The 14,005-nt window shown below is 36.4% G+C and overlaps 1 protein-coding gene across 1 annotated transcript; it reads left to right on the plus strand.

The window, feature by feature from the left end:
• Window positions 1-355: 355 nt before the first annotated feature.
• On the plus strand, window positions 356-12,613 carry LOC127836233 (uncharacterized). Its single transcript, XM_052362708.1, has 10 exons — window positions 356-378; window positions 643-718; window positions 2,188-2,325; window positions 3,140-3,260; window positions 6,026-6,248; window positions 6,606-6,756; window positions 7,137-7,203; window positions 10,278-10,427; window positions 11,202-11,353; window positions 12,291-12,613. Exons 3-10 carry the CDS (start codon window positions 2,227-2,229, stop codon window positions 12,399-12,401), a joined length of 1,074 nt encoding a protein of 357 aa, XP_052218668.1. The 5' UTR covers window positions 356-378; window positions 643-718; window positions 2,188-2,226; the 3' UTR covers window positions 12,402-12,613.
• Window positions 12,614-14,005: the final 1,392 nt, after the last annotated feature.

The raw sequence follows: 14,005 nt of genomic DNA on the forward strand, positions 1-14,005 counted from the left end.
ACTCGTTTTTAAAATCTCATATGTGTTTTGTTCTGAGAAAATTGGGCTTAATTCATGTGCGTAAAGTGTCGTCCCAGATTAGCCTGTGCAGTCCGCTTTAATGGTATTTTTCGTTTAAAGCAAGTCCCTTTTTACCGAAAATCTAGTTTAAGCGGAAAGTGTCGTCCCTGATTAGCATGTGAGAACTGCACAGGCTAATCTGGGACGACACTTTACGCAAATGAATTATGCCCAGTTTTCTCAGAACACGACTCATATGATCAGATGGTCGGAGAAAGCAGGCAACATTAACTCATGGCCTTACAGTCAATTGGTGACTATAAATGCTGCTTTTTTGCCGCGCATCCTTCATATATCGTGCGAGGTTCTCAATAATTGGTAGTCGTGAAATAGTTCACATTTATTTGTTTTCGGTGTGTTGACGAGTAAATGCCATTGCTCACATTGGATACATTTATTTGTTTATTTAACTAAGCAAATTTTCTCAAAATTCAGTAATTATATAGTTATAAGCATTATAACACTTAAAATAACAACTCTTTTTGTGGTTTTGACAATTAAGCATATTTGCTAAGCATTGGAATGTAGCTCAGCAAGTTATACTATTACTTAAGTTGCTATTTTTTTTATTTTATTAAATAGCGTCCTGATTGCCGTGCTCGTCAATGTACTCGAGCTGGGAAGTTGCAGACGGTGGCCGATCTTTAAGAAAATTAAGGTCAGATCTTTGATTGTTGTATTTTTCTCGGTGTGTGTTTCTTAATTGACGCAATAGCCAAGCTGTCGTTTGACTCACTCGAAAAACTGTGTTTTCCTTTTCCCACACAATTATAATGCTCTGTGATTTATCTTTTGATTACAACAAAAGCTCCCATGATTTATCTTTTGATTACATCAACAGCTCCCATGATTTATATTTTGATTCACTGACAAAGCTCTATACTTATCTTTAGGCTTAGTATTAACGTTTTGTGATTATTTGTTGACGAACTTACCAAGTTCTTTAGCTCTTTGCTTATTTTTTTCTAGTTTTAATCGATTTCCATCATCAGTTTACTACATGTAAAGGTCATGGTCACTTCACGGTTTTGAAAAAACTTTTTTTTCAGAACAGTTTTTACATTGTATATTTCATTAAAGGTTTAAACGATTGATTGTTATACTGAAGGGGTTTGAATTCGTTGCGTAACATGGTAATTTAACAGCAGAGTTATTTATGCTACCCGACATAAAATTTCGGCTGAGCATATAGTTACCAGTTTGTCCTTACTTACTTCCTTCCGTCCCACTTTTGCTACCGTTTCTTATAGCGCCTTCAATACTTTACCAATGGCTTTCATATTTGGCATGTAGGTACTTGCATGGACCCCTACCTTGTGATGAGGTTTGAGGTCACTGGGGTCAAGGTCAAGGTCACCGAGGCTAATAATAGACTTCCTTCCGTCAAACATTTGCTACCGTTTCTCATAGCGCCTGCAATACTTCAACCGAAGTGTTTGTAATGTATTTTCGTGGTAATAAGATCGATTCTATGAAATGTTGTTGCAAGTTCGTTTTTTGATGACTGCTTACGGTAGACTCGTGCGAACATGCATCGATTTATTCATTTAGAATGAAGTCTTCTGCGTTGTTTGATACCAGAATTGTGCAAATCGGTTGAAAATTGAGTAGTGAGCTTCGAAAATTGGCTGGTATGCCGAAATCAGCAATTCAAGTGTCTAAGTCACATACCTTGTTATATATATAAGTAAAAACATAAAAATTTTCGACGAACTTTTTTTGTCATGGGAGGTAGTAGCTAATGCCGAATGCCTGTGCCCAATGTCACCGAGGCTAATAATAGACTTCCTTCCGTCCCACTTTTACTACCTTTTTCATAGGGCCTTCAATACTTTACCAATGGCTTTCATATTTGGCATGTAGGTACCTTGCATGGATCCCTTCCTTTTTGATGAGGCCTGAGGTCACTGGGGTCAAGGTCACCAAGGATAATAATAGATTGTTTTAGGTGGTTATTTACACACAGATTGACAAAGCGCATCATCGAGCATCCATCAGTTTTACTAATATTCTTGTTTATACTCGCGAACCGTCGTAACGGTTTTGCATTAATTGTTTTATGTTTGCTATTCATCGATTGAAATCAGGCTTTGACGATGCCAATTTTGCATTAATTGTCCTCTGTAGGCTTTGACGTTCAACACGGGGTTGATCGGTGTGGTGGAAATGAAGAACCCGGGCCACGAGACTAGTCGAGCCGATAGGCGGGCGGCAATCATTGACGCCATTCGGGTTGAGGAGGCCGACATCGTATGCTTGCAGGAGGTGGGGGCATTAGGCCTTGGAATTTTGACTTTGGTTTATCGTCCTCGCGTTAAAAAGTATTATTGAATGTCAAAACGCCTAGTAATTAACACTTTAGTTTTACCATTTTCATTAGGACGAATATACAATTTTCGGATTTGTTTTTTTTTTGTAAGAAATATATGCAATTTTATCTGATCAATTCACACAGTTATTTTATGAGGAGGTTTCATATGTCTGAAAATGAAATACTCCATGATTGCATGGGAGTTTGGTGCTAAATATGATATGAAAGAAGAAGGCTGGTTGCATTTAACAATATGAAATATAAGTTTTAGATTTAGCAAATTTTCTTAATGCTTTATCATATATTTTGATTGACAATAAAAACATTTTTTTCCATCGATTTGTCAAAGAATGTCACCTTTTCAGTTCAGTTCCGCGCTGCCTCCGTTTCTAAATGTGATCAACTGTTATATTAAACAGGACTTTTATGTATACTTTATCCGAAATATTATGTTCAGTTGAAACTATGAACAAAATTGTACCAATCATTAATTATAATGTACATTAAGTAAAGTTATACGCACTCATATTAGAGCTTTAAATTATGTGATTTCAGAACACACTTGCTTAAATCTCTTTGGTAACACGAGTCAAACATATTTAACCAGTGAATTTTTTTTTTAACGATTTAGTCAATATAACATGTTATTCTATGAGTGAAAACAATAAATACGCCTGGTTTTTTTTTTCAATTTATAAAAGAGAAAATCGATAGGCTATCCCTTTGAAATCGTACACATAATTACTACATTTATGTTTGTATTTTCAGGTCATGATTGGAAAAGATGTCGAGGCGATTGTGACTGGTCTACTGGACATCTACCCGCATTCTCACAGTAGCCTGCATCTCTTCGACGGCACACTTCCGTCACAGAAGGCGACGCCTATCGGTAGGTGGCGCTGTATATTGCCGTTTTATCACATGACATACATGTGATTTTTGGTTATTTGAAACAAACGAAGTTTTTATGCCCCCCCCCCCTCCCCCCCCCCCCCCCAAGGAGGGAATATAGTGATCGCACTCTCCGTCTGTCTGTCTTTCCGTCACACTTTTGCGTTTATGTATCGAAAAAAAATGCTCATAACTTCTACGTCGCTTCAGATGTAACCTTCATAGTTGGTATGCATGTGTATATGGACAAGGCCTTTCCATACGCACACACATTTTGACCCCTTTGACCTTGAACTTAGGGTCCACATTAAGGTTTCTAAATCTGCGTTTAGGTTTCGAAAAAAGCGTTTATCGGGGGCATATGTCTTCCGATGGTGACAGCTATTGTTTTATATATCTTAAACTAGTGTAATATAGCCTGTTAAGAGTTGTTATGGGCTTCATGTTATACATCAAACATGTTTTGAGTCAGACTAACGTCAGACTAACGTCAGACTAACGTTTGCGTGTAACTACTCAAACATATAAGTGTTCATATATAGTCAAGGTCTTATTGAACAGTCCCTGACCACAACCTCCTAATGCAATGAGCTTATTACATAATATGACATATTTTAAACTTGTGAAAACTCACTTTAACGTTGTTCTGCAAGATTAAATTCAAGGGGCCTTTTCACGCTTTTATAAATTGACAACATTTTAAAAAGTTGTTTCAGATTCGCAAATTTTCGATTTAGTAATGATATTTGTGAGGAAACAGTAATATTAAACATTTACCATGCTCTAAAATAGTCTTTTTATGCATCTTTTGACGATTTAAAAACCTGAAAATTATAAAGCGTTGCAACACGAAACGATCGAATAATTTGGAGAGTTCTGTTGTTGTCGTTACATTTTGTGAAACTACGAGGATCGCTTATATGAAGTATAAAATTCTTCCTTAAATGCGTAAGGAAGGATGGCCGAGTGATTAAATGCTTAGATTTTGTACTCCAGGACTTCAGGGGTCAGTGGTTCGAGTCCTGATGTTGGTTACCGTTTTTCTATATTTTTAATGTTAGCCTTGATTTTTACTGGAGCTTTTTAAATCCAATGTTTACATTTATGAATATAAAGCATTTAATGACAAACTTCAAAGCATGCTAAAATCTGCGAAAAGGCCCCTTTTAGGCAAAATTTAAAAGTTAAAAGGTACAAGTACAGGCATTTAGTCGAAACTTTACGAATGTATGTTAGATAATATGAGGGACTTTTCCATGGCAGCTCTGACTTGCAATTAAACAGAATTACACCCTTTTTACTCTTGAATTGTCAGATTAACGTTAAAAGGCAACAGCCGAAGTTGGGTCAATATCAGTATTGCTTTAAATAGATTAAGGGTTCCTTCTTAACACTCATGTTTGCATGAACTATTTTGATAACATTGTGTGTGTAGGAAGCTTACATGCTGATAGTGAGTTGGATTGCCTATATGGGGCCAGTCGAATCAACCCATTTATGCCTAGTGGACACTACCATCCTTGTAAATTGGATCAATTTATTTCCAAAATTAGGAATGACTAGTATACTTATTTCTATATTTAGAGTATTTCTTACAGAAATACCTTTCAGCAAACAGAGCAGACCCAGATGAGACGCCGCATCATGCGGCGTCTCATCTGGGTCTACGCTGTTTGCCAATGCCTTTTTTCTAGACGCTAGGCATACATGGGTTAAAGTAATGTTTACTTGGAAAAACTTTTTTTCAATACCTTTAGTTTGGATTTAGGTATTTTCAGTAGTTAGGTGTGAATGTAGTATACAAGCAGACCTAGCCGGGAATTGCATCTCGGGCAGGTCGGGACAAGGTTTCATGTTTGTAAATTTAGATACATATTTGCACTAAATAGTATTACTTCGATAGTGGGATATTGCTGAACTTTGTATTGTTTAAAGCGAGATTATACAATTTTGTCAAATATTTATGCATTTATATAAAATGTGTAAAAAACTTATTATACATATATTTAAATATAATTTAAAATAAAAGTTAAGAAGAACATGTGTCGAAAAATGCGAAATAAGCCAGATATTTAATTTTGAAATCGGAAAAGGCTGTACAGTCGAATTCGCCAGCATGTATATCATGCATGTACGATGTGAATCTAAATTGAGTTGAACGTTTTTTTAATGTCTGCAACGATATCTATTCATACGACACACGGACTCTATATCCGATTCTAATAAAAAGACGAATTCTTCGGTTATTGTAGGAAAATATGTACGAAATATCTTCGTCACAATCGGCTCGGAGTGCTAATTTGACTTTGCTGCATTTTATGAAATTTGTCTTCAATGTATACTTTGTCTTGCCTATGTTGTGTTATTGTAACATATTTTATTAATATATTACAATTATACACATATAAAAATCGTATAATCTCGCTTTAATGAAATGAATATAAACATCGTATAATGGATTGGCCGATTCGGGCCTAATAGTAATTATTATATTTCAGTGATTTGGTTATTTTAACAAAACGCCGTTGGCCTGTCTGTTCATCCACTCCTTTGTTGTCATACGGAAACTGCACAATATGGACTGGTATGCGATCACCGCGCTTATATGTTCACTGATGTTTGTTTTCAGTTAAAAACTATGTGTTTTAGCTGCATAACATTGAGAGAAAATGCTATTGTGAAAGTCTACAGTAAGACACAATATTAAGTAAACCACTTCGTCATCTTTTGGTTTCTCTAGCTCACGTCTGCTTTATTTTCAAGTCCCACCATGCCCAAACCAGCAAACAACCGCTTTACTCGACTGCGTTATAGCCAAGGGCTGTATTGGAAATCTAACGGGCGCCTTCGGGGAGTTCGAGGGACTAATGGATTGCGTGTTCGCTGGATGCCTCTCGATTTTCCAGGCGGTCGCGTTGATTGGTGGTGAGAAGTGCGTGGGCTGCATATTCATCCAGATACAGGACCCCAGCAACATCGTACCAAAGTACCGTTTACACTATGCTGTCCTTAAAAGTCAGCTTACGTACAACTTAAGCTCTAGTGTATTTCTTGGGATATTTGGCAGCAAGCCTTATATGGAGACAATTAACTGCTAATTTTACTTTCGCTTGATCATGAAACAAGATACAGAGTTTAGCATATTAAAAGTAATACAAGTATGAATGTGATTCTGAGAAAACGTCCGTATTCCATTCCCCTAAATCGGGAAAGTAAATTTGGCAATATTATTTTTGATGACATAACCGTTTCAAACGGGAAACATCAACAAAAGCATTGTTTACAATCTATAATATAACAACCGTGAGAAGGCAGGTAAACTTTATTTTGCCTTTACCTATAGATGCGCCCCCTCGACACTTACAAGTCCACTCGGAACCATGAACACCAACGGACTGCTGATGTTGTCAAAACATAGGTTTACCACCAGACGGACCATTGACTTCTACCCGAACACAATGGAGCTGTTTGTTCGCGGGTATTTAGAAGCAAAGGTAAAAAAGCATGTATATACATTATACCATTATTTTGTGTTTTTCTTCCATTGGTTATTTTGGTTTCTATGGTTACCTCTATTTTACCTCTATGTATTCTACTCTTGATAAAAAGGACCTCATGATCTAAATATTACAGTATAGCAATATGTTTTACCAGTAATGGATAACCCAAGCGGGAACCATAGGTCGATCAAGCATCCTCTTTTCCATTGCCAAAACATGTATAAATGATCTTTACACATACACCATGTTATTTTATGTCGCCACAGAAAGGACTGTTGAATAAGCTCGGATGAACAACTGTTCATGATAATTAATCATATTTTTTATCATTCATGTTTGATTATTTTTACACAAGTTTCATATGTTTGTTTAAGGTTGAAGACCAAGTCACAGCCGTGTGCACACACCCAACTCCTTACGTCCCCGGAACCAATCCCGAACGTAAGAAACTTCGATGTTGACGGATCCACTATCTGTGTATTAATCCGCAAGGCCACACTAAATTGATGATGTGTTCTATGGATTTAAGCCAATCAATAATGGAGCAAGCGAAATAAAAATAAATTTATTTTTATTCCATTTTAGCTCATCTATTTTTTGAAAACAAATTATGAGCTATTGTCATCACCTTGGCGTCGGCGTCGGCGTTGGCGTCCGGTTAAGTTTTGCGTTTAGGTCCACTTTTCTCAGAAAGTATCAATGCTATTGCATTCAAACTTGGTACACTTACTTACTATCATGAGGGGACTGGGCAGGCAAAGTTAGATAACTCTGGCGTGCATTTTGACAGAATTATGTGCCCTTTTTATACTTAGAAAATTGAAAATTTTGGTTTAGTTTTGTGTTTAGGTCCATTTTATTCCTTAAGTATCAAAGCTATTGCTTTCATACTTGCAACACTTACTAACTATCATAAGGGGACTGTGCAGGCAAAGTTATGTAACTCTGACTGGCATTTTGACAGAATTATGTGCCCTTTTTATACTTAGAAAATTGAAAATTTGGTTAAGTTTTGTGTTTAGGTCCACTTTATTCCTACAGTATCAAAGCTATTGCTTTCATACTTGCAACACTTACCAACTATCATAAGGGGACTGTGCAGGCAAAGTTATGTAACTCTGACTGGCATTTGGACGGAATTATGGGCCCTTTATACTTAGAAAATTGAACATTTGGTTAAGTTTTGTGTTTTGGTCCACTTTACCCTAAAGTATCATAGATATTGCTTTCATACTTGGAACACTCGCAAACTATCATAAGGGTACAGTAAAAGGACAAGTTGCATAACTGTGGTTGTCATTTTTACGGAATTATGGATCTTTTTTGACTTAGTAACTTTGAATATATGGTTAAATTTTGTGTTTCGATCCACTTTACTTCTTAAGTATCAAGGCTATTGCTTTCAAACTTCAAATACTTTCAAGCTATCATGAGGTTACTGTACCTGGCAAGTTGAATTTTACCTTGACCTTTGAATGACCTTGACTCTCAAGGTCAAATTATTAAATTTTGCTAAAATTGCCATAACTTCTTTATTTATGATTAGATTTGATTGATACTTTGACAAAACTACTCTTACCTGACATACCACAATAGACTCCACCCAAACCATCCCCCGTGCCCTCCCCCTCCCCCCTATTTTTTTTTTTAAGATCATCTCACAAATGACCACCACACCCTCACACTTTATCCCCCCCCCCCCCACCACACCCCCCAATTTTTTTGAAACGGTTAAAAAACACAAATATTTATTTTTATTATTTTATTTTTGAAATACCGTCCAACCATCGCACGCAAGAATCCCCTCCCCCCCCCACCCCCCCCAACCCACCCCCCAAAAATTTTATTTTTGCATTTTTTTCCCATAGTTTTGGAAGATAATGTAATAAGTGTCCACACACCCACACTATACACCCCTCTTCACTCCACCACTCCCTCCTTTGAGATTGAAATTGAGAGTCCCTTCACCTTTAAAAAGAAAATAGATGAGCGGTCTGCACCCGCAAGGCGGTGCTCTTGTTTAAAAAGAGTAATATCAAAGCAATAAGTCCAGAATATCTTCCCCTAGAATATGAGAAAATTTTGAAATCCCGCTTGTTAACGCAATTAATTCCACAGTTTTCATCCAATTATTTCAAAATTTGCACACTATCTTTATATCAACGAGGACTTGATTCCTATTGAATATGAGCAGTATCGTAATTGAACTGCTATTTTGAATTGATGAAAATGACAGTGTTCTCCGGAAGCACGGGCGGCCGGCGACTTCGCCGGTTACTAGCAATCTAGGCGCCGGTTACTTTTCCCCAAAAATTATACATTCACAACACCACAAAAACGGCTGTGTTTATACAAATTTTGACGCGATACATTCGCTTTTGTGTTTCAACAAACTAGCTGGAAGTTACTATTCTAATGCGCATTATTTCCGCGTAGAGACAAGCCCGCATAAACGATCGATAGTTCGTATCTTTACGTAACAGTTTTTCACCCGCTTTATTGCATGCTCGTTAATGACGGAGATTTACGAATACTGAGGTATTTTTAGCTAACTACGGTAAGTTTACGGCTGGCTAATTTAACCTTCGATCGTTCATAGTCCAATTAACGCGCTGTAATTAAAGCGATTGTTTGAAATAGTTGTTTAGAAGCAGACGTCACGATGCCTCCACCTAAAAAAAGACTTACACAGTGCCAAGAAGACACAAGTCAAAGAACCCTCACCGGTTTTTTGTAGGCGAATTCAAGGTAGAATGAACAATCCATAAATAGACCCGTTATATACGATCAAAACTTATTAGTTCATCTGAGAAATCGTTTATAACTCAGAACCTTGCATGTAACCGGTAGACTTTGTAGATGTTCTTTTGCATTTATTAACGGCTGGTACGTGGAGTTGCTTTGTTTATACCAGTACAAAATCGGTCATATTTATAAAGATGTTTGTATGAGATAGGTGTGTCGGACACGTTTGATATATACATGTGTTGTTTTTTTTCAAATCAATACTGTGTATTAGCAATGGATAATTTTACACGCCTTTGTTTACAAAATAGTTCTGTATTTGAATATAAGCGTGCACTCCAAGCCCTTGACCTAGCGCATGAATCTGACTCTAACTCTGATTCAGATTGTTGAAATAAAAAAAATGCAATTAAAATGCCTTTTTTTCAAATTTTAGAGATTTCAAATAAATATTTCATTTTCTATAACAAATGCTTTATTACTTTAATCCGAAAAAAACATCCCTTATATGCGCCAGATTGCACCATTTCACTCCTTAAATTCATTTTTTTTCTGGGGGAGGCCCCCCCATACCCTCCTGCACGGCGGGGATACCCCTCCCGAACCTACCCCGCTCGCCACTTCGCGGCTTGTGAACACGGCATGCCGTGTGCATTATCGCCGGCTACTCTGTTACTATCGCTGGCTGCACCCACCGTTTTTTACGGAAAACACTTTGACATAAACAAACATGTACATGTAAACTGTTTTGGAATGGTCTTGTTTATCAGCGGTTATGCGGAATTTCTTCAACACATCCATCGAGCAAAATGCCTACGAGATCTTTCAGCTCATCACGCAGTTCCGCGACGTCAAGCCGGCGATATTGATGGGGGATTTCAACGTTCACGGTCGCCCAACACCGGAAGGCAGCGGTTATGGTACTCTTGTTTTGATTTATAAAACAACTCGTTCAAGCAATGCCCGAGCATTTTATGTATATATTGGAGTATCAATAACTCAACGTTACTAAGGACTAATATAACGTGTATATTAACCCATTTATGCCTAGCGTCTAGAAAAAAGGCCTTGGCAAACAGCGTAGATTCAGATGAGACGCCGCATAGGTCTGCACTGTTTGCTTAAAGGAATTTCTTTAAGAAATATTCTTAATATAGAAAGAATATACTAGACATCCCTAATTTTGGTAATAAATTGATCCAATTTAGCAGTACGGGAGAGTCAACTAGGCATAACTGGGCGGGTTAAGAGTTACCTGTCATTCAGTTGGGGGCTCATGAACAAGTATTAGCGAACATTGTGAAACGCCATAAAATAGATCAACATTTATGCTGCCATTTTTCGGATTGTCATGTACATGTATAGGTTTTAGGTGCAATATTTTAGATGGTCTCGTATTGAGCTTTAAATTAGAGAAATAACATGCTTTTGAACGTTTTCTTAATTTGGTTTGGTTTTGTTCACATCATACTACATACATGTCGGAGTGATATCGCGGCAATCAACACAACTGTTATTCATTTAAACCTCCAGTGTTTGAGTGACCTTTAACCTATGCGGGACAGTGTCTGATATTGGTTAATATTGGTGCCATAATATGCTAGAATCGGTCATGCATAACTCAAGCAATTACATGCACCGGAATAAATAATTAATAGTTCAAATAATAATCTTGTATATCTTTTTACTTAAAGACCAGTTCCTTCGAATCACCTCTGTGTTTAACACTGATGTTTCGGACGAATGCTCCTACTGTGGGTCTTCTGGTAATGTCTACAACGGCAATTCGTCCGACAAGGTCATTGATTTTGTGTTCGGAAATGGGTTGTGGATCTTCAACACTAAGGTAGTGTGCATTTTGTTTAAACTATAAAATCCTTTTTTGCAGGGAATCATGTTTGGCTCAATGATTTGCTGAGAAGGATTTGCCTTATTTTTATTTTACCTAAGGGTTATTTATATCTGCCTAGACCGCAGTATGGGAGACGACTGTAAACAGTTTCATTTTTGAGTCTACTCTTCATAGTGATATTTGTTGGATTCCATGGAATATCGATTTTATTTCACGAGTGAAATTTTTTATTTTTTATGATCACGATTGAAATAAAATCGATATTCCATAGAATCCAACACATTTTCTTTTTATTTTATGTTTGTTTTTTATCGTTTATTAACATTGTAAAATAGTTTAACTGGATAATTTCGCTGTATTTATGACGTCATTTCGTCGGAAAAATGACGTCATTTCACAGTAAAACGGTAAAAAATATAGATATTTTTCAATATTTTTCGCTGTTATTTTCACTGTGAAATACCAGTTTTATTTCACTGATATTTCTCTATAAACCACCGGAAAGCATTAAATAAATTCATTTCTTCGGGAGATTCATTTCGCGCAGTGCAAAATATAGGCGCAATGTTTAAAGAACCAATAATTAAAACCACCTCTTCAAATGATCTCTTTAGATGGATTTAGCTCTGCACAAAGCTGTATAGTATACCACTGTGATTGATTTGATTTTAAAGCCAACTCCTCATATCTAACTGCCCCTTAGGCAAAGAATAAACGTTTGAATTTAGTCTCACCATACAGACACAAGTAATGTCTCCTCTTATATGAAAACTGTACAGCGGCATTCAGAAGCAAATCAGCTAGAATGCCTTATTCTTTTATTAAGACCAACAATGTACACATGCATGGTACGAAAAAACGTATTAACTAGATGGGAGTAACTCTGAGATGCATTATGACTAACGAGTCGTCCTTTACATTTCTATTTCAGCGCGTTTTCAACCCCGACAGAGTATCCATAACGCACAAAGGTCAGGATGTACCACTCAGCGATCACTATGGAATCACTGGGGAATTATTTGTCTTGCCGAGCGGGTTTTAACTGGTCATTAAAGAAACCTGTCAGTATAGTTATAAAATATGTTTTCATAACACGGATTCTCATGGATGTAATACACCGGATTAAAATTAAAAGAAAAAAAAACGATTTTTTCCATTTGAATCGTGTATGCGCGAAAGCTCTTCAGGCAATCGGCGATCATTTGTGTATGTATTCCGTTTTGCGACGTAATAAAAACATTGAATGCAAAAGAATCCGTTTTCAGTAAAATGTTTTATTTTCATCTCGTATGATTAATTGAAATAAAAATGAACTGGATTGTACGCTGCGGGTGTTGGTTTCAAATGAACAACATCAGGTTATTTTCAGGTTATTTTTCCCAACGACATGAGTATATTTATTATAAAGAAAACTGCAAAACCGGAACTTGTTTCTGGACAAATACACTGACAAATTAATCCTCAAATGGGGTAAAATAAAGATTTAATAACAGCATGTTAAGAGGCTTAACTAAGATCCGAACACGCGTCATATACAAATTGCCGACTGGAATAAAACGCAGTTTAGTTATACAAAAATAGATGCACATTTACATGCACACCCATGTTCATCAATGAACGACAACGGTAATATCTTTTATAGGTGAGCCCTTTCTTTTCAGCAATAACAATAGTTAAATTCATTGACTTTTTGTTGTACCTGTATTATATTGAAAACGCTTGGCACCAGCACGTTAAGGATAAATATTATTGTACACATCCGTAATGATCCGGTCATGAATTTAAGAAAAGTGTGTTTTATTTTGTGTTTGTTTAGTTTGTCAGACATAACGGCCAGAAGATAACAAACTAATACCTTTCCTGGGTTGGTGAGCTAGCCAGTGCTAATAGTTCACTTAATCACGTCAGTTACAGACAACTTTCCTACCTTATTCAAGAGGTATGGGAAGAATGATCTTTAAGAGTTTTTCATGTCCAGTAAAACGTTTAATGGATTATCAGAAGTAAAACAGAATTAAACCTCCCAGAAGTATATGCTATTAAAATATTGTTCAGGAATAACGATGTAAATCCACCGATTTTTATAAACATTGGTTTAATGCAAGCTTGTGAATAACCGCGGCGAACCACACTTTATCATAATGTTCATACGCTTAAGAAGTTAAATGCCTTAACACATTGAACATTCTGCTCTTATTGTTACCATTATTTGAGTATCAACAACGACTGTAAGAGAATAACCATTTCCTTAGGTATAGCTTACACATTAATATTAAAGGTTAAATATATAGTGCATGAAATCGAAACACTTTGTCCGGAATGATGTATTGGGTTTTCGAATGACTTACTAGTAACTGAATGAACATTATAAGACGGTAGACGATACGATTTGCCTTATTAAATTGAACGACGTCAATTTTATAATTTAATGACATAAAACAGAACTTTACTTTTCTTTTTTCCGGTTTTGTTGATTATGTAGGTAAAGTGTGCAAAAAGGTGATACAATATGATAACTTAAAATACACATTATCACTTGTATTAGTACAGGCGTTTTGGTGGTTTTAGTATGTTCTCTAACAAAGGTTGTTTAAATGTTTTACATGGGATAAGGTATTGCTTTTTCTCATGCGTCACCGGTTTAGA

This window comes from Dreissena polymorpha, chromosome 6 (genome assembly GCF_020536995.1).
Source record: "Dreissena polymorpha isolate Duluth1 chromosome 6, UMN_Dpol_1.0, whole genome shotgun sequence".
Taxonomy (NCBI): Eukaryota; Metazoa; Mollusca; class Bivalvia; order Myida; family Dreissenidae; genus Dreissena; species Dreissena polymorpha.

Bases quoted from the DNA above. Each gene is read 5' to 3' on its own strand.
- LOC127836233 (XM_052362708.1), top strand. From the start codon at position 2,227: ATGAAGAACCCGGGCCACGAGACTAGTCGAGCCGATAGGCGGGCGGCA. The intron at 7,204-10,277 runs GTAAGAAACTTC...CTTGTTTATCAG, and splicing joins CCCCGGAACCAATCCCGAAC to CGGTTATGCGGAATTTCTTC. The intron at 10,428-11,201 runs GTACTCTTGTTT...TTTTACTTAAAG, and splicing joins ACCGGAAGGCAGCGGTTATG to ACCAGTTCCTTCGAATCACC.